Source organism: Oncorhynchus nerka, linkage group LG12 (genome assembly GCF_034236695.1).
Source record: "Oncorhynchus nerka isolate Pitt River linkage group LG12, Oner_Uvic_2.0, whole genome shotgun sequence".
NCBI lineage: Eukaryota > Metazoa > Chordata > Actinopteri > Salmoniformes > Salmonidae > Oncorhynchus > Oncorhynchus nerka.
This window is the reverse complement of record NC_088407.1, coordinates 320,368-343,859: the sequence shown is the minus strand read 5'-3', so window position 1 is coordinate 343,859 and position 23,492 is coordinate 320,368. Positions and strand designations below refer to the sequence as shown.

General features: G+C 42.6%; 1 protein-coding gene across 2 annotated transcripts in view; it reads right to left on the bottom strand.

Moving 5' to 3' along the window:
- The window catches only part of atp1b2a (ATPase Na+/K+ transporting subunit beta 2a), a 121,788-nt gene that overhangs the window by 28,922 nt on the left and 69,374 nt on the right, over positions 1–23,492 (bottom strand). For both annotated transcript variants that reach the window (XM_065025100.1, XM_065025101.1), the window contains exon 4: positions 11,068–11,147. In XM_065025100.1, the coding sequence (XP_064881172.1) occupies positions 11,068–11,147 (80 nt within the window). The remainder of the gene's footprint in view (positions 1–11,067; positions 11,148–23,492) is intronic.

Genomic DNA, 23,492 nt, shown 5'->3' with positions numbered 1-23,492 from the left:
TTTACTGTGAATGGGGTAGGTTAACCCTAACCAATATGCTGTGTTTACTGTGAATGGGGTAGGTTAACCCTAACCAATATGGTGTGTTTACTGTGAATGGGGTAGGTTAACCCTAACAAATATGGTGTGTTTACTGTGAATGGGGTAGGTTAACCCTAACCAATATGCTGTGTTTACTGTGAATGGGGTAGGTTAACCCTAACCCTAACCAATATGCTGTGTTTACTGTGAATGGGGTAGGTTAACCCTAACCAATATGCTGTGTTTACTGTGAATGGGGTAGGTTAACCCTAACCAATATGCTGTGTTTACTGTGAATGGGGTAGGTTAACCCTAACCAATTTGCTGTGTTTACTGTGAATGGGGTAGGTTAACCCTAACCAATATGGTGTGTTTACTGTGAATGGGGTAGGTTAACCCTAACCAATATGGTGTGTTTACTGTGAATGGGGTAGGTTAACCCTAACCAATATGGTGTGTTTACTGTGAATGGGGTAGGTTAACCCTAACCCTAACCAATATGCTGTGTTTACTGTGAATGGGGTAGGTTAACCCTAACCAATATGCTGTGTTTACTGTGAATGGGGTAGGTTAACCCTAACCAATATGCTGTGTTTACTGTGAATGGGGTAGATTAACCCTAACCAATATGCTGTGTTTACTGTGAATGGGGTAGGTTAACCCTAACCAATATGCTGTGTTTACTGTGAATGGGGTAGGTTAACCCTAACCAATATGGTGTGTTTACTGTGAATGGGGTGGGTTAACCCTAACCAATATGCTGTGTTTACTGTGAATGGGGTAGGTTAACCCTAACCAATATGCTGTGTTTACTGTGAATGGGGTAGGTTAACCCTAACCAATATGCTGTGTTTACTGTGAATGGGGTAGGTTAACCCTAACCAATATGGTGTGTTTACTGTGAATGGGGTAGGTTAACCCTAACCAATATGGTGTGTTTACTGTGAATGGGGTAGGTTAACCCTAACCAATATGCTGTGTTTACTGTGAATGGGGTAGGTTAACCCTAACCCTAACCAATATGCTGTGTTTACTGTGAATGGGGTAGGTTAACCCTAACCAATATGGTGTGTTTACTGTGAATGGGGTAGGTTAACCCTAACCAATATGCTGTGTTTACTGTGAATGGGGTAGGTTAACCCTAACCAATATGCTGTGTTTACTGTGAATGGGGTAGGTTAACCCTAACCAATATACTGTGTTTACTGTGAATGGGGTAGGTTAACCCTAACCAATATGGTGTGTTTACTGTGAATGGGATAGGTTAACCCTAACCAATATGGTGTGTTTACTGTGAATGGGGTAGGTTAACCCTAACCAATATGGTGTGTTTACTGTGAATGGGGTAGGTTAACCCTAACCCTAACCAATATGCTGTGTTTACTGTGAATGGGGTAGGTTAACCCTAACCAATATGGTGTGTTTACTGTGAATGGGGTAGGTTAACCTTAACCAATATGCTGTGTTTACTGTGAATGGGATAGGTTAACCCTAACCAATATGGTGTGTTTACTGTGAATGGGGTAGGTTAACCCTAACCAATATGCTGTGTTTACTGTGAATGGGGTAGGTTAACCCTAACCCTAACCAATATGCTGTGTTTACTGTGAATGGGGTAGGTTAACCCTAACCAATATGGTGTGTTTACTGTGAATGGGGTAGGTTAACCCTAACCAATATGCTGTGTTTACTGTGAATGGGGTAGGTTAACCCTAACCCTAACCAATATGGTGTGTTTACTGTGAATGGGGTAGGTTAACCCTAACCCTAACCAATATGGTGTGTTTACTGTGAATGGGGTAGGTTAACCCTAACCAATATGCTGTGTTTACTGTGAATGGGGTAGGTTAACCCTAACCAATATGCTGTGTTTACTGTGAATGGGGTAGGTTAACCCTAACCAATATGGTGTGTTTACTGTGAATGGGGTAGGTTAACCCTAACCAATATGCTGTGTTTACTGTGAATGGGGTAGGTTAACCCTAACCAATATGCTGTGTTTACTGTGAATGGGGTAGGTTAACCCTAACCAATATGGTGTGTTTACTGTGAATGGGGTAGGTTAACCCTAACCAATATGGTGTGTTTACTGTGAATGGGGTAGGTTAACCCTAACCCTAACCAATATGCTGTGTTTACTGTGAATGGGGTAGGTTAACCCTAACCAATATGCTGTGTTTACTGTGAATGGGGTAGGTTAACCCTAACCAATATGCTGTGTTTACTGTGAATGGGGTAGGTTAACCCTAACCAATATACTGTGTTTACTGTGAATGGGGTAGGTTAACCCTAACCAATATGCTGTGTTTACTGTGAATGGGGTAGGTTAACCCTAACCAATATGGTGTGTTTACTGTGAATGGGGTAGGTTAACCCTAACCAATATGGTGTGTTTACTGTGAATGGGGTAGGTTAACCCTAACCAATATACTGTGTTTACTGTGAATGGGGTAGGTTAACCCTAACCAATATGGTGTGTTTACTGTGAATGGGGTAGGTTAACCCTAACCAATATGGTGTGTTTACTGTGAATGGGGTAGGTTAACCCTAACCAATATGGTGTGTTTACTGTGAATGGGGTAGGTTAACCCTAACCAATATGCTGTGTTTACTGTGAATGGGGTAGGTTAACCCTAACCCTAACCAATATGCTGTGTTTACTGTGAATGGGGTAGGTTAACCCTAACCAATATGGTGTGTTTACTGTGAATGGGGTAGGTTAACCCTAACCAATATGCTGTGTTTACTGTGAATGGGGTAGGTTAACCCTAACCCTAACCAATATGGTGTGTTTACTGTGAATGGGGTAGGTTAACCCTAACCCTAACCAATATGGTGTGTTTACTGTGAATGGGGTAGGTTAACCCTAACCAATATGCTGTGTTTACTGTGAATGGGGTAGGTTAACCCTAACCAATATGCTGTGTTTACTGTGAATGGGGTAGGTTAACCCTAACCAATATGCTGTGTTTACTGTGAATGGGGTAGGTTAACCCTAACCCTAACCAATATGCTGTGTTTACTGTGAATGGGGTAGGTTAACCCTAACCAATATGCTGTGTTTACTGTGAATGGGGTAGGTTAACCCTAACCAATATGGTGTGTTTACTGTGAATGGGGTAGGTTAACCCTAACCAATATGGTGTGTTTACTGTGAATGGGGTAGGTTAACCCTAACCAATATGGTGTGTTTACTGTGAATGGGGTAGGTTAACCCTAACCCTAACCAATATGGTGTGTTTACTGTGAATGGGGTAGGTTAACCCTAACCAATATGGTGTGTTTACTGTGAATGGGGTAGGTTAACCCTAACCCTAACCAATATGCTGTGTTTACTGTGAATGGGGTAGGTTAACCCCCTAACCAATATGGTGTGTTTACTGTGAATGGGGTAGGTTAACCCTAACCAATATGCTGTGTTTACTGTGAATGGGGTAGGTTAACCTAACCAATATGGTGTGTTTACTGTGAATGGGGTAGGTTAACCCTAACCAATATGGTGTGTTTACTGTGAATGGGGTAGGTTAACCCTAACCAATATGGTGTGTTTACTGTGAATGGGGTAGGTTAACCCTAACCAATATGGTGTGTTTACTGTGAATGGGGTAGGTTAACCCTAACCAATATGGTGTGTTTACTGTGAATGGGGTAGGTTAACCCTAACCAATATGGTGTGTTTACTGTGAATGGGGTAGGTTAACCCTAACCAATATGGTGTGTTTACTGTGAATGGGGTAGGTTAACCCTAACCAATATGGTGTGTTTACTGTGAATGGGGTAGGTTAACCCTAACCAATATGCTGTGTTTACTGTGAATGGGGTAGGTTAACCCTAACCAATATGCTGTGTTTACTGTGAATGGGGTAGGTTAACCCTAACCAATATGGTGTGTTTACTGTGAATGGGGTAGGTTAACCCTAACCAATATGGTGTGTTTACTGTGAATGGGGTAGGTTAACCCTAACCCTAACCAATATGGTGTGTTTACTGTGAATGGGGTAGGTTAACCCTAACCAATATGGTGTGTTTACTGTGAATGGGGTAGGTTAACCCTAACCAATATGATGTGTTTACTGTGAATGGGGTAGGTTAACCCTAACCCTAACCAATATGGTGTGTTTACTGTGAATGTGGTAGGTTAACCCTAACCAATATGGTGTGTTTACTGTGAATGGGGTAGGTTAACCCTAACCAATATGGTGTGTTTACTGTGAATGGGGTAGGTTAACCCTAACCAATATGCTGTGTTTACTGTGAATGGGGTAGGTTAACCCTAACCAATATGGTGTGTTTACTGTGAATGGGGTAGGTTAACCCTAACCCCAATATGGTGTGTTTACTGTGAATGGGGTAGGTTAACCCTAACCAATATGCTGTGTTTACTGTGAACGGGGTAGGTTAACCCTAACCAATATGGTGTGTTTACTGTGAATGGGGTAGGTTAACCCTAACCAATATGGTGTGTTTACTGTGAATGGGGTAGGTTAACCCTAACCCTAACCAATATGGTGTGTTTACTGTGAATGGGGTAGGTTAACCCTAACCAATATGCTGTGTTTACTGTGAATGGGGTAGGTTAACCCTAACCAATATGCTGTGTTTACTGTGAATGGGGTAGGTTAACCCTAACCAATATGGTGTGTTTACTGTGAATGGGGTAGGTTAACCCTAACCCTAACCAATATGGTGTGTTTACTGTGAATGGGGTAGGTTAACCCTAACCAATATGGTGTGTTTACTGTGAATGGGGTAGGTTAACCCTAACCCTAACCAATATGGTGTGTTTACTGTGAATGGGGTAGGTTAACCCTAACCCTAACCAATATGGTGTGTTTACTGTGAATGGGGTAGGTTAACCCTAACCAATATGGTGTGTTTACTGTGAATGGGGTAGGTTAACCCTAACCAATATGGTGTGTTTACTGTGAATGGGGTAGGTTAACCCTAACCAACCCTAACGGTGTGTTTACTGTGAATGGGGTAGGTTAACCCTAACCAATATGGTGTGTTTACTGTGAATGGGGTAGGTTAACCCTAACCAATATGCTGTGTTTACTGTGAATGGGGTAGGTTAACCCTAACCAATATGCTGTGTTTACTGTGAATGGGGTAGGTTAACCCTAACCAATATGGTGTGTTTACTGTGAATGGGGTAGGTTAACCCTAACCAATATGCTGTGTTTACTGTGAATGGGGTAGGTTAACCCTAACCAATATGCTGTGTTTACTGTGAATGGGGTAGGTTAACCCTAACCAATATGGTGTGTTTACTGTGAATGGGGTAGGTTAACCCTAACCAATATGGTGTGTTTACTGTGAATGGGGTAGGTTAACCCTAACCAATATGGTGTGTTTACTGTGAATGGGGTAGGTTAACCCTAACCAATATGGTGTGTTTACTGTGAATGGGGTAGGTTAACCCTAACCAATATGGTGTGTTTACTGTGAATGGGGTAGGTTAACCCTAACCAATATGGTGTGTTTACTGTGAATGGGGTAGGTTAACCCTAACCAATATGCTGTGTTTACTGTGAATGGGGTAGGTTAACCCTAACCCTAACCAATATGGTGTGTTTACTGTGAATGGGGTAGGTTAACCCTAACCCTAACCAATATGGTGTGTTTACTGTGAATGGGGTAGGTTAACCCTAACCAATATGCTGTGTTTACTGTGAATGGGGTAGGTTAACCCTAACCAATATGCTGTGTTTACTGTGAATGGGGTAGGTTAACCCTAACCAATATGCTGTGTTTACTGTGAATGGGGTAGGTTAACCCTAACCCTAACCAATATGCTGTGTTTACTGTGAATGGGGTAGGTTAACCCTAACCAATATGCTGTGTTTACTGTGAATGGGGTAGGTTAACCCTAACCAATATGGTGTGTTTACTGTGAATGGGGTAGGTTAACCCTAACCAATATGGTGTGTTTACTGTGAATGGGGTAGGTTAACCCTAACCAATATGGTGTGTTTACTGTGAATGGGGTAGGTTAACCCTAACCCTAACCAATATGGTGTGTTTACTGTGAATGGGGTAGGTTAACCCTAACCAATATGGTGTGTTTACTGTGAATGGGGTAGGTTAACCCTAACCCTAACCAATATGCTGTGTTTACTGTGAATGGGGTAGGTTAACCCTAACCCTAACCAATATGGTGTGTTTACTGTGAATGGGGTAGGTTAACCCTAACCAATATGCTGTGTTTACTGTGAATGGGGTAGGTTAACCCTAACCAATATGGTGTGTTTACTGTGAATGGGGTAGGTTAACCCTAACCAATATGGTGTGTTTACTGTGAATGGGGTAGGTTAACCCTAACCAATATGGTGTGTTTACTGTGAATGGGGTAGGTTAACCCTAACCAATATGGTGTGTTTACTGTGAATGGGGTAGGTTAACCCTAACCAATATGGTGTGTTTACTGTGAATGGGGTAGGTTAACCCTAACCAATATGGTGTGTTTACTGTGAATGGGGTAGGTTAACCCTAACCAATATGGTGTGTTTACTGTGAATGGGGTAGGTTAACCCTAACCAATATGGTGTGTTTACTGTGAATGGGGTAGGTTAACCCTAACCAATATGCTGTGTTTACTGTGAATGGGGTAGGTTAACCCTAACCAATATGCTGTGTTTACTGTGAATGGGGTAGGTTAACCCTAACCAATATGGTGTGTTTACTGTGAATGGGGTAGGTTAACCCTAACCAATATGGTGTGTTTACTGTGAATGGGGTAGGTTAACCCTAACCCTAACCAATATGGTGTGTTTACTGTGAATGGGGTAGGTTAACCCTAACCAATATGGTGTGTTTACTGTGAATGGGGTAGGTTAACCCTAACCAATATGATGTGTTTACTGTGAATGGGGTAGGTTAACCCTAACCCTAACCAATATGGTGTGTTTACTGTGAATGTGGTAGGTTAACCCTAACCAATATGGTGTGTTTACTGTGAATGGGGTAGGTTAACCCTAACCAATATGGTGTGTTTACTGTGAATGGGGTAGGTTAACCCTAACCAATATGCTGTGTTTACTGTGAATGGGGTAGGTTAACCCTAACCAATATGGTGTGTTTACTGTGAATGGGGTAGGTTAACCCTAACCCCAACCAATATGGTGTGTTTACTGTGAATGGGGTAGGTTAACCCTAACCAATATGCTGTGTTTACTGTGAACGGGGTAGGTTAACCCTAACCAATATGGTGTGTTTACTGTGAATGGGGTAGGTTAACCCTAACCAATATGGTGTGTTTACTGTGAATGGGGTAGGTTAACCCTAACCCTAACCAATATGGTGTGTTTACTGTGAATGGGGTAGGTTAACCCTAACCAATATGCTGTGTTTACTGTGAATGGGGTAGGTTAACCCTAACCAATATGCTGTGTTTACTGTGAATGGGGTAGGTTAACCCTAACCAATATGGTGTGTTTACTGTGAATGGGGTAGGTTAACCCTAACCCTAACCAATATGGTGTGTTTACTGTGAATGGGGTAGGTTAACCCTAACCAATATGGTGTGTTTACTGTGAATGGGGTAGGTTAACCCTAACCCTAACCAATATGGTGTGTTTACTGTGAACGGGGTAGGTTAACCCTAACCCTAACCAATATGGTGTGTTTACTGTGAATGGGGTAGGTTAACCCTAACCAATATGGTGTGTTTACTGTGAATGGGGTAGGTTAACCCTAACCAATATGGTGTGTTTACTGTGAATGGGGTAGGTTAACCCTAACCCTAACCCTAACGGTGTGTTTACTGTGAATGGGGTAGGTTAACCCTAACCAATATGGTGTGTTTACTGTGAATGGGGTAGGTTAACCCTAACCAATATGCTGTGTTTACTGTGAATGGGGTAGGTTAACCCTAACCAATATGCTGTGTTTACTGTGAATGGGGTAGGTTAACCCTAACCAATATGGTGTGTTTACTGTGAATGGGGTAGGTTAACCCTAACCAATATGCTGTGTTTACTGTGAATGGGGTAGGTTAACCCTAACCAATATGCTGTGTTTACTGTGAATGGGGTAGGTTAACCCTAACCAATATGGTGTGTTTACTGTGAATGGGGTAGGTTAACCCTAACCAATATGGTGTGTTTACTGTGAATGGGGTAGGTTAACCCTAACCAATATGGTGTGTTTACTGTGAATGGGGTAGGTTAACCCTAACCAATATGGTGTGTTTACTGTGAATGGGGTAGGTTAACCCTAACCAATATGGTGTGTTTACTGTGAATGGGGTAGGTTAACCCTAACCAATATGGTGTGTTTACTGTGAATGGGGTAGGTTAACCCTAACCAATATGGTGTGTTTACTGTGAATGGGGTAGGTTAACCCTAACCAATATGGTGTGTTTACTGTGAATGGGGTAGGTTAACCCTAACCAATATGCTGTGTTTACTGTGAATGGGGTAGGTTAACCCTAACCAATATGGTGTGTTTACTGTGAATGGGGTAGGTTAACCCTAACCCTAACCAATATGGTGTGTTTACTGTGAATGGGGTAGGTTAACCCTAACCAATATGCTGTGTTTACTGTGAACGGGGTAGGTTAACCCTAACCAATATGGTGTGTTTACTGTGAATGGGGTAGGTTAACCCTAACCAATATGGTGTGTTTACTGTGAATGGGGTAGGTTAACCCTAACCCTAACCAATATGGTGTGTTTACTGTGAATGGGGTAGGTTAACCCTAACCAATATGCTGTGTTTACTGTGAATGGGGTAGGTTAACCCTAACCAATATGCTGTGTTTACTGTGAATGAGGTAGGTTAACCCTAACCAATATGGTGTGTTTACTGTGAATGGGGTAGGTTAACCCTAACCCTAACCAATATGGTGTGTTTACTGTGAATGGGGTAGGTTAACCCTAACCAATATGGTGTGTTTACTGTGAATGGGGTAGGTTAACCCTAACCCTAACCAATATGGTGTGTTTACTGTGAACGGGGTAGGTTAACCCTAACCCTAACCAATATGGTGTGTTTACTGTGAATGGGGTAGGTTAACCCTAACCAATATGGTGTGTTTACTGTGAATGGGGTAGGTTAACCCTAACCAATATGGTGTGTTTACTGTGAATGGGGTAGGTTAACCCTAACCCTAACCAATATGGTGTGTTTACTGTGAATGGGGTAGGTTAACCCTAACCAATATGGTGTGTTTACTGTGAATGGGGTAGGTTAACCCTAACCAATATGGTGTGTTTACTGTGAATGGGGTAGGTTAACCCTAACCAATATGGTGTGTTTACTGTGAATGGGGTAGGTTAACCCTAACCAATATGGTGTGTTTACTGTGAATGGGGTAGGTTAACCTAACCAATATGGTGTGTTTACTGTGAATGGGGTAGGTTAACCCTAACCAATATGGTGTGTTTACTGTGAATGGGGTAGGTTAACCCTAACCAATATGCTGTGTTTACTGTGAATGGGGTAGGTTAACCCTAACCAATATGCTGTGTTTACTGTGAATGGGGTAGGTTAACCCTAACCCTAACCAATATGCTGTGTTTACTGTGAATGGGGTAGGTTAACCCTAACCAATATGCTGTGTTTACTGTGAATGGGGTAGGTTAACCCTAACCAATATGCTGTGTTTACTGTGAATGGGGTAGGTTAACCCTAACCAATATGCTGTGTTTACTGTGAATGGGGTAGGTTAACCCTAACCCTAACCAATATGGTGTGTTTACTGTGAATGGGGTAGGTTAACCCTAACCAATATGGTGTGTTTACTGTGAATGGGGTAGGTTAACCCTAACCAATATGCTGTGTTTACTGTGAATGGGGTAGGTTAACCCTAACCAATATGCTGTGTTTACTGTGAATGGGGTAGGTTAACCCTAACCAATATGCTGTGTTTACTGTGAATGGGGTAGGTTAACCCTAACCAATATGCTGTGTTTACTGTGAATGGGGTAGGTTAACCCTAACCAATATGCTGTGTTTACTGTGAATGGGGTAGGTTAACCCTAACCAATATGCTGTGTTTACTGTGAATGGGGTAGGTTAACCCTAACCAATATGGTGTGTTTACTGTGAATGGGGTAGGTTAACCCTAACCCTAACCAATATGGTGTGTTTACTGTGAATGGGGTAGGTTAACCCTAACCAATATGGTGTGTTTACTGTGAATGGGGTAGGTTAACCCTAACCCTAACCAATATGGTGTGTTTACTGTGAATGGGGTAGGTTAACCCTAACCAATATGGTGTGTTTACTGTGAATGGGGTAGGTTAACCCTAACCAATATGGTGTGTTTACTGTGAATGGGGTAGGTTAACCCTAACCAATATGCTGTGTTTACTGTGAATGGGGTAGGTTAACCCTAACCAATATGGTGTGTTTACTGTGAATGGGGTAGGTTAACCCTAACCAATATGCTGTGTTTACTGTGAATGGGGTAGGTTAACCCTAACCAATATGGTGTGTTTACTGTGAATGGGGTAGGTTAACCCTAACCAATATGGTGTGTTTACTGTGAATGGGGTAGGTTAACCCTAACCCTAACCAATATGGTGTGTTTACTGTGAATGGGGTAGGTTAACCCTAACCAATATGGTGTGTTTACTGTGAATGGGGTAGGTTAACCCTAACCAATATGGTGTGTTTACTGTGAATGGGGTAGGTTAACCCTAACCAATATGGTGTGTTTACTGTGAATGGGGTAGGTTAACCCTAACCAATATGGTGTGTTTACTGTGAATGGGGTAGGTTAACCCTAACCAATATGCTGTGTTTACTGTGAATGGGGTAGGTTAACCCTAACCCTAACCAATATGCTGTGTTTACTGTGAATGGGGTAGGTTAACCAGTCTACACGAACTCAGGAATTTCAATTTCAATCACACTATAACGCAGATCTTCTGCGATGCGGTTTGTATCGAGCGCTGTCCCTAGGTAGTTGTTAAATGTTGTCGCTGGACAGGAAGACTCAAACAAAGACTACACAAAGAGCAGCTGTTGTCATGTATAGTTTAACCTAAGGAACTTGGTTCAGGTATGAGGTTAGGGGTCAGAGGTTAGATGTTCCTCACCTCTCCACTGTCCTCCTGGATGAAGTAATTATCAGGGGGGCACTCATCGTTGTTCTGGACCTGCAGGGAGTTGTTGTAGGCTACACACACACACACACACACACACACACACACACACACACACACACACACACACACACTTTGTTAGTCATAACATCTTATATTATAGCCTGGTAAAGGGCTTTAAAACACACACACACACACACACACACACATACACACTTTGTTAGTCATAACATCTTATATTATAGCCTGGTAAAGGGCTTTAAAACATACACACACACACACAGACACGCACGCACGCACGCACACACACACACACACTTTGTTAGTCATAACATCTTATATTAGAGCCTGGTAAAGGGCTTTAAAACATACACACACACACACACACACACACACACACTTTGTTAGTCATAACATCTTATATTATAGCCTGGTAAAGGGCTTTAAAACATAACACACACACACACACACACACACACACAGACTTTGTTAGTCATAACATCTTATATTATAGCCTGGTAAAGGGCTTTAAAACACACACACACACCAGTGTTTTCCATTAGTGTCGGCTAATCAGCAGGTTACAGACTCATTTTCAGCAGGTTACTTTTTCCACTTCATATTCCCTACACTACTTCTCATTTAAAAGTTTCAATTAAATTAATTTGCCTTTATGATAATAGAAGCCACTCAGTAATAGACACATGACAGCCCGCTTGGAGCCAAAAGGCACCTAAAGGACAAGATTTTCTGGTCTGATGAAACCAGTTGTCAATGTGTTGAGGTAATCTGAAGAGATTTCACCCCATGATTCCTGAAGCACCTCCCACAAGTTGGATTGGCTTGATGGGCACTTCTTACGTACCATACGGTCAAGCTGCTCCCACAACAGCTCAATAGGGTTGAGATCCGGTGACTGTGCTGGCCACTCCATTGTAGACAGAATACCAGCTGACTACTTCTTCCCTAAATAGTTCTTGCATAGTTTGGAGCTGTGCTTTGGGTCATTGTCCTGTTGTAGGAGGAAATTGGCTCATAATTAAGCGGCGTCCACAGGGTATGGCCTTCCTTCTTCAAGATCCCTTTTATCCTGAACAAATCTCCCACTTTACCATCCCCAAAGCACCCCCAGACCATCACATTGCCTCCACCATGCTTTACAGATGGCGTCAAGCACTCCTCCAGCATCTTTTCATTTTTTCTGCGTCTCACGAATGTTCTTCTTTGTGATCCAAACCCCTCAAACTTAGATTAGTCTGTCCATAACACTTCTATACATTCTTCCTCTGTCCAGTGTCTGGACACAGTTAAACAACAGCCTGTTGCTAGGAGATCACTTCATAAAAACTGCTAAACAACAGCCTCTTGCCAGGTGATCACAGCTAAACAACAGCCTGTTGCTTTGCAATCACTACAAAAACACAGCTAAACAACAGCCTCTTGCTTTGCGATCACTACAAAAACACAACTAAACAACAGCCTCTTGCTTTGCGATCACTACAAAAACACAACTAAACAACAGCTTGTTGCTAGGTGATCACAGCTAAACAACATCCTGTTGCTAGGTGATCACAGTTAAGCAACAGTCTGTTGCTAGGTGATCACAACTAAACAACAGCCTCTTGATAGGTGATCACAGCTAAACAACAGCCTCTTGCTTGGTGATCACTACAAAAACAGAGCTAAACAACAGCCTGTTGCTAGGTGATCACAACTAAACAACAGCATGTTGCTAGGTGATCACAGCTAAACAACAGCCTCTTGCTTGGTGATCACTATAAAAACACAGCAAAACAACGGCCTGTTGCTAGGTGATCACAGCTAAACAACAGCCTCTTGATAGGTGATCACAGCTAAACAACAGCCTCTTGCTTGGTGATCACTACAAAAACACAGCTAAACAACAGCCTGTTGCTAGGTGATCACTACAAAAACACAGCTAAACAACAGCCTGTTGCTAGGTGATCACAGCTAAACAACAGCCACTTGCTTGGTGATCACTACAAAAACACAGCTAAACAACAGCCTGTTGCTAGGTGATCACTACAAAAACACAGCTAAACAACAGCCTGTTGCTAGGTGATCACAGCTAAACAACCGTCTGTTGCTTGGTGATCACTACAAAAACACAGCTAAACAACAGCCTCTTGCTAGGTGATCACAGCTAAACAACAGCCTCTTGCTTGGTGATCACTACAAAAACACAGCTAAACAACAGCCTGTTGCTAGGTGATCACAGCTAAAGAAAAGCCACTAACTTGGTGATCACAGCTAAACAACTGCCTGTTGCTAGGTGATCACAACTAAACAACAGTCTGTTGCTTGGTGATCACTAGAAAAACACAGCTAAACAATAGCCTCTTGCTAGGTGATCGCAGCTAAACAACAGCCTCTTGCTTGGTGATCACAGCTAAACAACAGCCTGTTGCTAGGTGATCACAGCTAAACAATAGCCTCTTGCTAGGTGATCACAGCTAAACAATAGCCTCTTGCTAGGTGATCACAGCTAAAAAATAGCCTCTTGCTAGGTGATCACAGCTAAACAACAGCCTCTTGCTAGGTGATCACAGCTAAACAACAGCCTCTTGCTTGGTGATCACTACAAAAACACAGCTAAACAACAGCATGTTGCTAGGTGATCACAGCTAAACAACAGCCTCTTGCTTGGTGATCACTACAAAAACACAGCTAAATAACAGCCTCTTGCTTGGTGATCACAGCTAAACAACAGCCTGTTGCTAGGTGATCACAGCTAAACAATAGCCTCTTGCTAGGTGATCACAGCTAAACAATAGCCTCTTGCTAGGTGATCACAGCTAAACAACAGCCTGTTGCTAGGTGATCACAGCTAAACAACAGCCTCTTGCTTGGTGATCACAGCTAAACGACATCCTCTTGCTTGCTGATCACTACAAAAACACAGCTAAACAACAGCCTGTTGCTAGGTGATCACAGCTAAACGACAGCCTGTTGCTAGGTGATCACTACAAAAACACAGCTAAACAACAGCCTGTTGCTAGGTTATCAAAGCTAAACAACAGCCTCTTGCTAGGTGATCACAGCTAAACGACAGCCTGTTGCTAGGTGATCACTACAAAAACACAGCTAAACAACAGCCTGTTGCTAGGTTATCAAAGCTAAACAACAGCCTCTTGCTAGGTGATCACACCTAAATGACAGCCTGTTGCTTGGTGATCACTACAAAAACACAGCGAAATACCAGCCTCTTCCCTGGTGTTAACTACAAAAACACAGCTAAACAACATCCTCTTGCAGCTAAACGACATCCTGTTGCTTGATGGTCACTACAAAAACACAGCTAAACAACATCCTCTTGCAGCTAAACGACATCCTGTTGCTTGATGATCACTACAAAAACACAGCTAAACAACATCCTCTTGCAGCTAAACGACATCCTGTTGCTTGATGATCACTACAAAAACACAGCTAAACAACATCCTCTTGCAGCTAAACAACATCCTGTTGCTTGATGATCACTACAAAAACACAGCTAAACAACATCCTCTTGCAGCTAAACGACATCCTGTTGCTTGATGATCACTACAAAAACACAGCTAAACAACAGCCTCTTGCTTGATGATCACTACAAAAACACAGCTAAACAACAGCCTCTTGCAGCTAAACGACATCCTGTTGCTTGATGATCACTACAAAAGCACAGCTAAACAACAGCCTGTTGCTAGGTGATCACAGCTAAACAACAGCCTGTTGCTAGGTTATCACAGCTAAATAACAGCCACTTGATAGGTGATCACAGCTAAACAACAGCCTGTTGCTAGGTGATCACAGCTAAACAACAGCCTCTTGATAGGTGATCACAGCTAAACAACAGCCTCTTGCTTGGTGATCACTACAAAAACACAGCTAAACAACAGCCTGTTGCTTGGTGATCACTACAAAAACACAATTAAACAACAGCCTGTTGCTAGGAAATCACAGCTAAATAACAGCCACTTGATAGGTGATCAAAGCTAAACAATGGCCTGTTGCTAGGTGATTACAGCTAAGCAACAGCCTCTTGATAGGTGATCACTACAAAAACACAGCTAAACAACAGCATGTTGCTAGGTGATCACTACAAAAACACAATTAAACAACAACCTGTTGCTAGGTGATCACAGCTAAAGAAAAGCTTCTAGCTTGGTGATCACAGCTAAACAACAGCATCGTGATAGGTGATCACAGCTAAACAACAGCCTGTTGCTTGATGATCACTACAAAAACACAGCTAAACAACATCCTCTTGCAGCTAAACGACATCCTCTTGTTTGATGATCACTACAAAAACACAGCTAAACAATAGCCTCTTGCAGCTAAACAACAGCCTCTTGCTTGGTGATCACAGCAAAAACACAGCTAAACAACAGCCTGTTGCAAGGAGATCACAGCTAAACAACAGCCTGTTGCTAGGTGATCACAGCTAAACAACAGCCTGTTGCTAGGTGATCACAGCTAAAAAAAAGCCTCTTGCTTTGCGATCACTACAAAAACACTGCTAAACAACAGCCTATTGCTTGGTAATCATAGCTAAATGACAGCCCCTTGCTTGATGATCACTACAAAAACAAAGCTAAACAACAGCCTGTTGCTAGGTGATCACAGCTAAACAACGGCCTGTTGCTAGGTGATCACAGCTAAACAACAGTCTGTTGCTAGGTGATCATAGCTTAATGACAGCCTCTTGCTTTGCGATCACTACAAAAACACTGCTAAACAACAGCCTCTTGCTAGGTGATCGCAGCTAAACAACTGCCTGTTGCTAGGTGATCACAACTAAACAACAGTCTGTTGCTTGGTGATCACTACAAAAACACAGCTAAACAACAGCCTCTTGCTTGGTAATCATAGCTTAATGACAGCCTCTTGCTTTGCGATCACTACAAAAACACTGCTAAACAACAGCCTCTTGCTAGGTGATCACAGCTAAACAACTGCCTGTTGCTAGGTGATCACAACTAAACAACAGTCTGTTGCTTGGTGATCACTACAAAAACACAGCTAAACAATAGCCTCTTGCTAGGTGATCGCAGCTAAACAACAGCCTCTTGCTTGGTGATCACAGCTAAACAACAGCCTGTTGCTAGGTGATCACAGCTAAACAATAGCCTCTTGCTAGGTGATCACAGCTAAACAATAGCCTCTTGCTAGGTGATCACAGCTAAAAATAGCCTCTTGCTAGGTGATCACAGCTAAACAACAGCCTCTTGCTAGGTGATCACAGCTAAACAACAGCCTCTTGCTTGGTGATCACAGCTAAACAACAGCCTGTTGCTAGGTGATCACAGCTAAACAATAGCCTCTTGCTAGGTGATCACAGCTAAACAATAGCCTCTTGCTAGGTGATCACAGCTAAACAATAGCCTCTTGCTAGGTGATCACAGCTAAACAACAGCCTGTTGCTAGGTGATCACAGCTAAACAACAGCCTCTTGCTTGGTGATCACAGCTAAACGACATCCTCTTGCTTGCTGATCACTACAAAAACACAGCTAAACAACAGCCTGTTGCTAGGTGATCACAGCTAAACGACAGCCTGTTGCTAGGTGATCACTACAAAAACACAGCTAAACAACAGCCTGTTGCTAGGTTATCAAAGCTAAACAACAGCCTCTTGCTAGGTGATCACAGCTAAACGACAGCCTGTTGCTAGGTGATCACTACAAAAACACAGCGAAACAACAGCCTGTTGCTAGGTTATCAAAGCTAAACAACAGCCTCTTGCTAGGTGATCACACCTAAACGACAGCCTGTTGCTTGGTGATCACTACAAAAACACAGCTAAACAACATCCTCTTGCAGCTAAACGACATCCTGTTGCTTGATGATCACTACAAAAACACAGCTAAACAACATCCTCTTGCAGCTAAACGACATCCTGTTGCTTGATGATCACTACAAAAACACAGCTAAACAACATCCTCTTGCAACTAAACGACATCCTGTTGCTTGATGATCACTACAAAAACACAGCTAAACAACATCCTCTTGCAGCTAAACGACATCCTGTTGCTAGGTGATCACAGCTAAACAACGGCCTGTTGCTAGGTGATCACAGCTAAACAACAGTCTGTTGCTAGGTGATCACTACAAAAACACAGCTAAACAACAGCCTCTTGCTTGGTAATCATAGCTTAATGACAGCCTCTTGCTTTGCGATCACTACAAAAACACTGCTAAACAACAGCCTCTTGCTAGGTGATCGCAGCTAAACAACTGCCTGTTGCTAGGTGATCACAACTAAACAACAGTCTGTTGCTTGGTGATCACTACAAAAACACAGCTAAACAACAGCCTCTTGCTTGGTAATCATAGCTTAATGACAGCCTCTTGCTTTGCGATCACTACAAAAACACTGCTAAACAACAGCCTCTTGCTAGGTGATCACAGCTAAACAACTGCCTGTTGCTAGGTGATCACAACTAAACAACAGTCTGTTGCTTGGTGATCACTACAAAAACACAGCTAAACAATAGCCTCTTGCTAGGTGATCGCAGCTAAACAACAGCCTCTTGCTTGGTGATCACAGCTAAACAACAGCCTGTTGCTAGGTGATCACAGCTAAACAATAGCCTCTTGCTAGGTGATCACAGCTAAACAATAGCCTCTTGCTAGGTGATCACAGCTAAAAAATAGCCTCTTGCTAGGTGATCACAGCTAAACAACAGCCTCTTGCTAGGTGATCACAGCTAAACAACAGCCTCTTGCTTGGTGATCACAGCTAAACAACAGCCTGTTGCTAGGTGATCACAGCTAAACAATAGCCTCTTGCTAGGTGATCACAGCTAAACAATAGCCTCTTGCTAGGTGATCACAGCTAAACAATAGCCTCTTGCTAGGTGATCACAGCTAAACAACAGCCTGTTGCTAGGTGATCACAGCTAAACAACAGCCTCTTGCTTGGTGATCACAGCTAAACGACATCCTCTTGCTTGCTGATCACTACAAAAACACAGCTAAACAACAGCCTGTTGCTAGGTGATCACAGCTAAACGACAGCCTGTTGCTAGGTGATCACTACAAAAACACAGCTAAACAACAGCCTGTTGCTAGGTTATCAAAGCTAAACAACAGCCTCTTGCTAGGTGATCACAGCTAAACGACAGCCTGTTGCTAGGTGATCACTACAAAAACACAGCGAAACAACAGCCTGTTGCTAGGTTATCAAAGCTAAACAACAGCCTCTTGCTAGGTGATCACACCTAAACGACAGCCTGTTGCTTGGTGATCACTACAAAAACACAGCTAAACAACATCCTCTTGCAGCTAAACGACATCCTGTTGCTTGATGATCACTACAAAAACACAGCTAAACAACATCCTCTTGCAGCTAAACGACATCCTGTTGCTTGATGATCACTACAAAAACACAGCTAAACAACATCCTCTTGCAACTAAACGACATCCTGTTGCTTGATGATCACTACAAAAACACAGCTAAACAACATCCTCTTGCAGCTAAACGACATCCTGTTGCTTGATGATCACTACAAAAACACAGCTAAACCACAGCCTCTTGCTTGGTGATCACTACAAAAACACAGCTAAACAACAGCCTGTTGCTAGGTGATCACAGCTAAACAACAGACTGTTGCTAGGTTATCACAGCTAAATAACAGCCACTTGATAGGTGATCACAGCTAAACAACAGCCTGTTGCTAGGTGATCACAGCTAAACAACAGCCTCTTGATAGGTGATCACAGCTAAACAACAGCCTCTTGCTTGGTGATCACTACAAAAACACAGCTAAACAACAGCCTGTTGCTTGGTGATCACTACAAAAACACAATTAAACAACAGCCTGTTGCTAGGAAATCACAGCTAAATAACAGCCACTTGATAGGTGATCAAAGCTAAACAATGGCCTGTTGCTAGGTGATTACAGCTAAGCAACAGCCTCTTGATAGGTGATCACTACAAAAACACAGCTAAACAACAGCATGTTGCTAGGTGATCACTACAAAAACACAATTAAACAACAACCTGTTGCTAGGTGATCACAGCTAAAGAAAAGCTTCTAGCTTGGTGATCACAGCTAAACAACAGCATCGTGATAGGTGATCACAGCTAAACAACAGCCTGTTGCTTGGTGATCACAGCTAAACAACAGCCTCTTGCTTTGCGATCACTACAAAAACACTGCTAAACAACAGCCTGTTGCTAGGTGATCACAGTTAAACAACAGCCTGTTATTTGGTGATCACACCTAAACGACAGCCTGTTGCTTGGTGATCACTACAAAAACACAGCGAAATACCAGCCTCTTCCCTGGTGTTAACTACAAAAACACAGCTAAACAACATCCTCTTGCAGCTAAACGACATCCTGTTGCTTGATGATCACTACAAAAACACAGCTAAACAACATCCTCTTGCAGCTAAACGACAGCCTCTTGCTTGATGATCACTACAAAAACACAGCTAAACAACATCCTCTTGCAGCTAAACGACATCCTGTTGCTTGATGATCACTACAAAAACACAGCTAAACAACAGCCTCTTGCTTGGTGATCACAGCAAAAAAAAGCCTCTTATTTTGCGATCACTACAAAAACACTGCTAAACAACAGCCTATTGCTTGGTAATCATAGCTAAATGACAGCCCCTTGCTTGATGATCACTACAAAAACAAAGCTAAACAACAGCCTGTTGCTAGGTGATCACAGCTAAACAACGGCCTGTTGCTAGGTGATCACAGCTAAACAACAGCATGTTGCTAGGTGATCACTACAAAAACACAGCTAAACAACAGCCTCTTGCTTGGTAATCATAGCTTAATGACAGCCTCTTGCTTTGCGATCACTACAAAAACACTGCTAAACAACAGCCTCTTGCTAGGTGATCGCAGCTAAACAACTGCCTGTTGCTAGGTGATCACAACTAAACAACAGTCTGTTGCTTGGTGATCACTACAAAAACACAGCTAAACAACAGCCTCTTGCTTGGTAATCATAGCTTAATGACAGCCTCTTGCTTTGCGATCACTACAAAAACACTGCTAAACAACAGCCTCTTTCTAGGTGATCACAGCTAAACAACTGCCTGTTGCTAGGTGATCACAACTAAACAACAGTCTGTTGCTTGGTGATCACTACAAAAACACAGCTAAACAATAGCCTCTTGCTAGGTGATCGCAGCTAAACAACAGCCTCTTGCTTGGTGATCACAGCTAAACAACAGCCTGTTGCTAGGTGATCACAGCTAAACAATAGCCTCTTGCTAGGTGATCACAGCTAAACAATAGCCTCTTGCTAGGTGATCACAGCTAAAAAATAGCCTCTTGCTAGGTGATCACAGCTAAACAACAGCCTCTTGCTAGGTGATCACAGCTAAACAACAGCCTCTTGCTTGGTGATCACTACAAAAACACAGCTAAACAACAGCATGTTGCTAGGTGATCACAGCTAAACAACAGCCTCTTGCTTGGTGATCACTACAAAAACACAGCTAAACAACAGCCTCTTGCTTGGTGATCACAGCTAAACAACAGCCTGTTGCTAGGTGATCACAGCTAAACAATAGCCTCTTGCTAGGTGATCACAGCTAAACAATAGCCTCTTGCTAGGTGATCACAGCTAAAAAATAGCCTCTTGCTAGGTGATCACAGCTAAACAACAGCCTCTTGCTAGGTGATCACAGCTAAACAACAGCCTCTTGCTTGGTGATCACTACAAAAACACAGCTAAACAACAGCATGTTGCTAGGTGATCACAGCTAAACAACAGCCTCTTGCTTGGTGATCACTACAAAAACACAGCTAAACAACAGCCTCTTGCTTGGTGATCACAGCTAAACAACAGCCTGTTGCTAGGTGATCACAGCTAAACAATAGCCTCTTGCTAGGTGATCACAGCTAAACAATAGCCTCTTGCTAGGTGATCACAGCTAAACAATAGCCTCTTGCTAGGTGATCACAGCTAAACAACAGCCTGTTGCTAGGTGATCACAGCTAAACAACAGCCTGTTGCTTGGTGATCACAGCTAAACAACAGCCTCTTGCTTTGCGATCACTACAAAAACACTGCTAAACAGCAGCCTGTTGCTAGGTGATCACAGTTAAACAACAGCCTGTTATTTGGTGATCACACCTAAACGACAGCCTGTTGCTTGGTGATCACTACAAAAACACAGCGAAATACCAGCCTCTTCCCTGGTGTTAACTACAAAAACACAGCTAAACAACATCCTCTTGCAGCTAAACGACATCCTGTTGCTTGATGATCACTACAAAAACACAGCTAAACAACATCCTCTTGCAGCTAAACGACAGCCTCTTGCTTGATGATCACTACAAAAACACAGCTAAACAACATCCTCTTGCAGCTAAACGACATCCTGTTGCTTGATGATCACTACAAAAACACAGCTAAACAACAGCCTCTTGCAGCTAAACAACAGCCTCTTGCTTGGTGATCACAGCAAAAAAAAGCCTCTTATTTTGCGATCACTACAAAAACACTGCTAAACAACAGCCTATTGCTTGGTAATCATAGCTAAATGACAGCCCCTTGCTTGATGATCACTACAAAAACAAAGCTAAACAACAGCCTGTTGCTAGGTGATCACAGCTAAACAACGGCCTGTTGCTAGGTGATCACAGCTAAACAACAGCATGTTGCTAGGTGATCACTACAAAAACACAGCTAAACAACAGCCTCTTGCTTGGTAATCATAGCTTAATGACAGCCTCTTGCTTTGCGATCACTACAAAAACACTGCTAAACAACAGCCTCTTGCTAGGTGATCGCAGCTAAACAACTGCCTGTTGCTAGGTGACAACTAAACAACAGTCTGTTGCTTGGTGATCACTAAAAAACACAGCTAAACAACAGCCTCTTGCTTGGTAATCATGCTTAATGACAGCCTCTTGATCACTACAAAAACACTGCTAAACAACAGCCTCTTTCTAGGTGATCACAGCTAAACAACTGCCTGTTGCTAGGTGATCACAACTAAACAACAGTCTGTTGCTTGGTGATCACTACAAAAACACAGCTAAACAATAGCCTCTTGCTAGATGATCGCAGCTAAACAACAGCCTCTTGCTTGGTGATCACAGCTAAACAACAGCCTGTTGCTAGGTGATCACAGCTAAACAATAGCCTCTTGCTAGGTGATCACAGCTAAACAATAGCCTCTTGCTAGGTGATCACAGCTAAAAAATAGCCTCTTGCTAGGTGATCACAGCTAAACAACAGCCTCTTGCTAGGTGATCACAGCTAAACAACAGCCTCTTGCTTGGTGATCACTACAAAAACACAGCTAAACAACAGCATGTTGCTAGGTGATCACAGCTAAACAACAGCCTCTTGCTTGGTGATCACTACAAAAACACAGCTAAACAACAGCCTCTTGCTTGGTGATCACAGCTAAACAACAGCCTGTTGCTAGGTGATCACAGCTAAACAATAGCCTCTTGCTAGGTGATCACAGCTAAACAATAGCCTCTTGCTAGGTGATCACAGCTAAACAATAGCCTCTTGCTAGGTGATCACAGCTAAACAACAGCCTGTTGCTAGGTGATCACAGCTAAACAACAGCCTCTTGCTTGGTGATCACAGCTAAACGACATCCTCTTGCTTGCTGATCACGACAAAAACACAGCTAAACAACAGCCTGTTGCTAGGTGATCACAGCTAAACGACAGCCTGTTGCTAGGTGATCACTACAAAAACACAGCTAAACAACAGCCTGTTGCTAGGTTATCAAAGCTAAACAACAGCCTCTTGCTAGGTGATCACAGCTAAACGACAGCCTGTTGCTAGGTGATCACTACAAAAACACAGCTAAACAACAGCCTGTTGCTAGGTTATCAAAGCTAAACAACAGCCTCTTGCTAGGTGATCACACCTAAACGACAGCCTGTTGCTTGGTGATCACTACAAAAACACAGCGAAATACCAGCCTCTTCCCTGGTGTTAACTACAAAAACACAGCTAAACAACATCCTCTTGCAGCTAAACGACATCCTGTTGCTTGATGATCACTACAAAAACACAGCTAAACAACATCCTCTTGCAGCTAAACGACATCCTGTTGCTTGATGATCACTACAAAAACACAGCTAAACAACATCCTCTTGCAGCTAAACGACATCCTGTTGCTTGATGATCACTACAAAAACACAGCTAAACCACAGCCTCTTGCTTGGTGATTACTACAAAAACACAGCTAAACAACAGCCTGTTGCTAGGTGATCACAGCTAAACAACAGCCTGTTGCTAGGTTATCACAGCTAAATAACAGCCACTTGATAGGTGATCACAGCTAAACAACAGCCTGTTGCTAGGTGATCACAGCTAAACAACAGCCTCTTGATAGGTGATCACAGCTAAACAACAGCCTCTTGCTTGGTGATCACTACAAAAACACAGCTAAACAACAGCCTGTTGCTTGGTGATC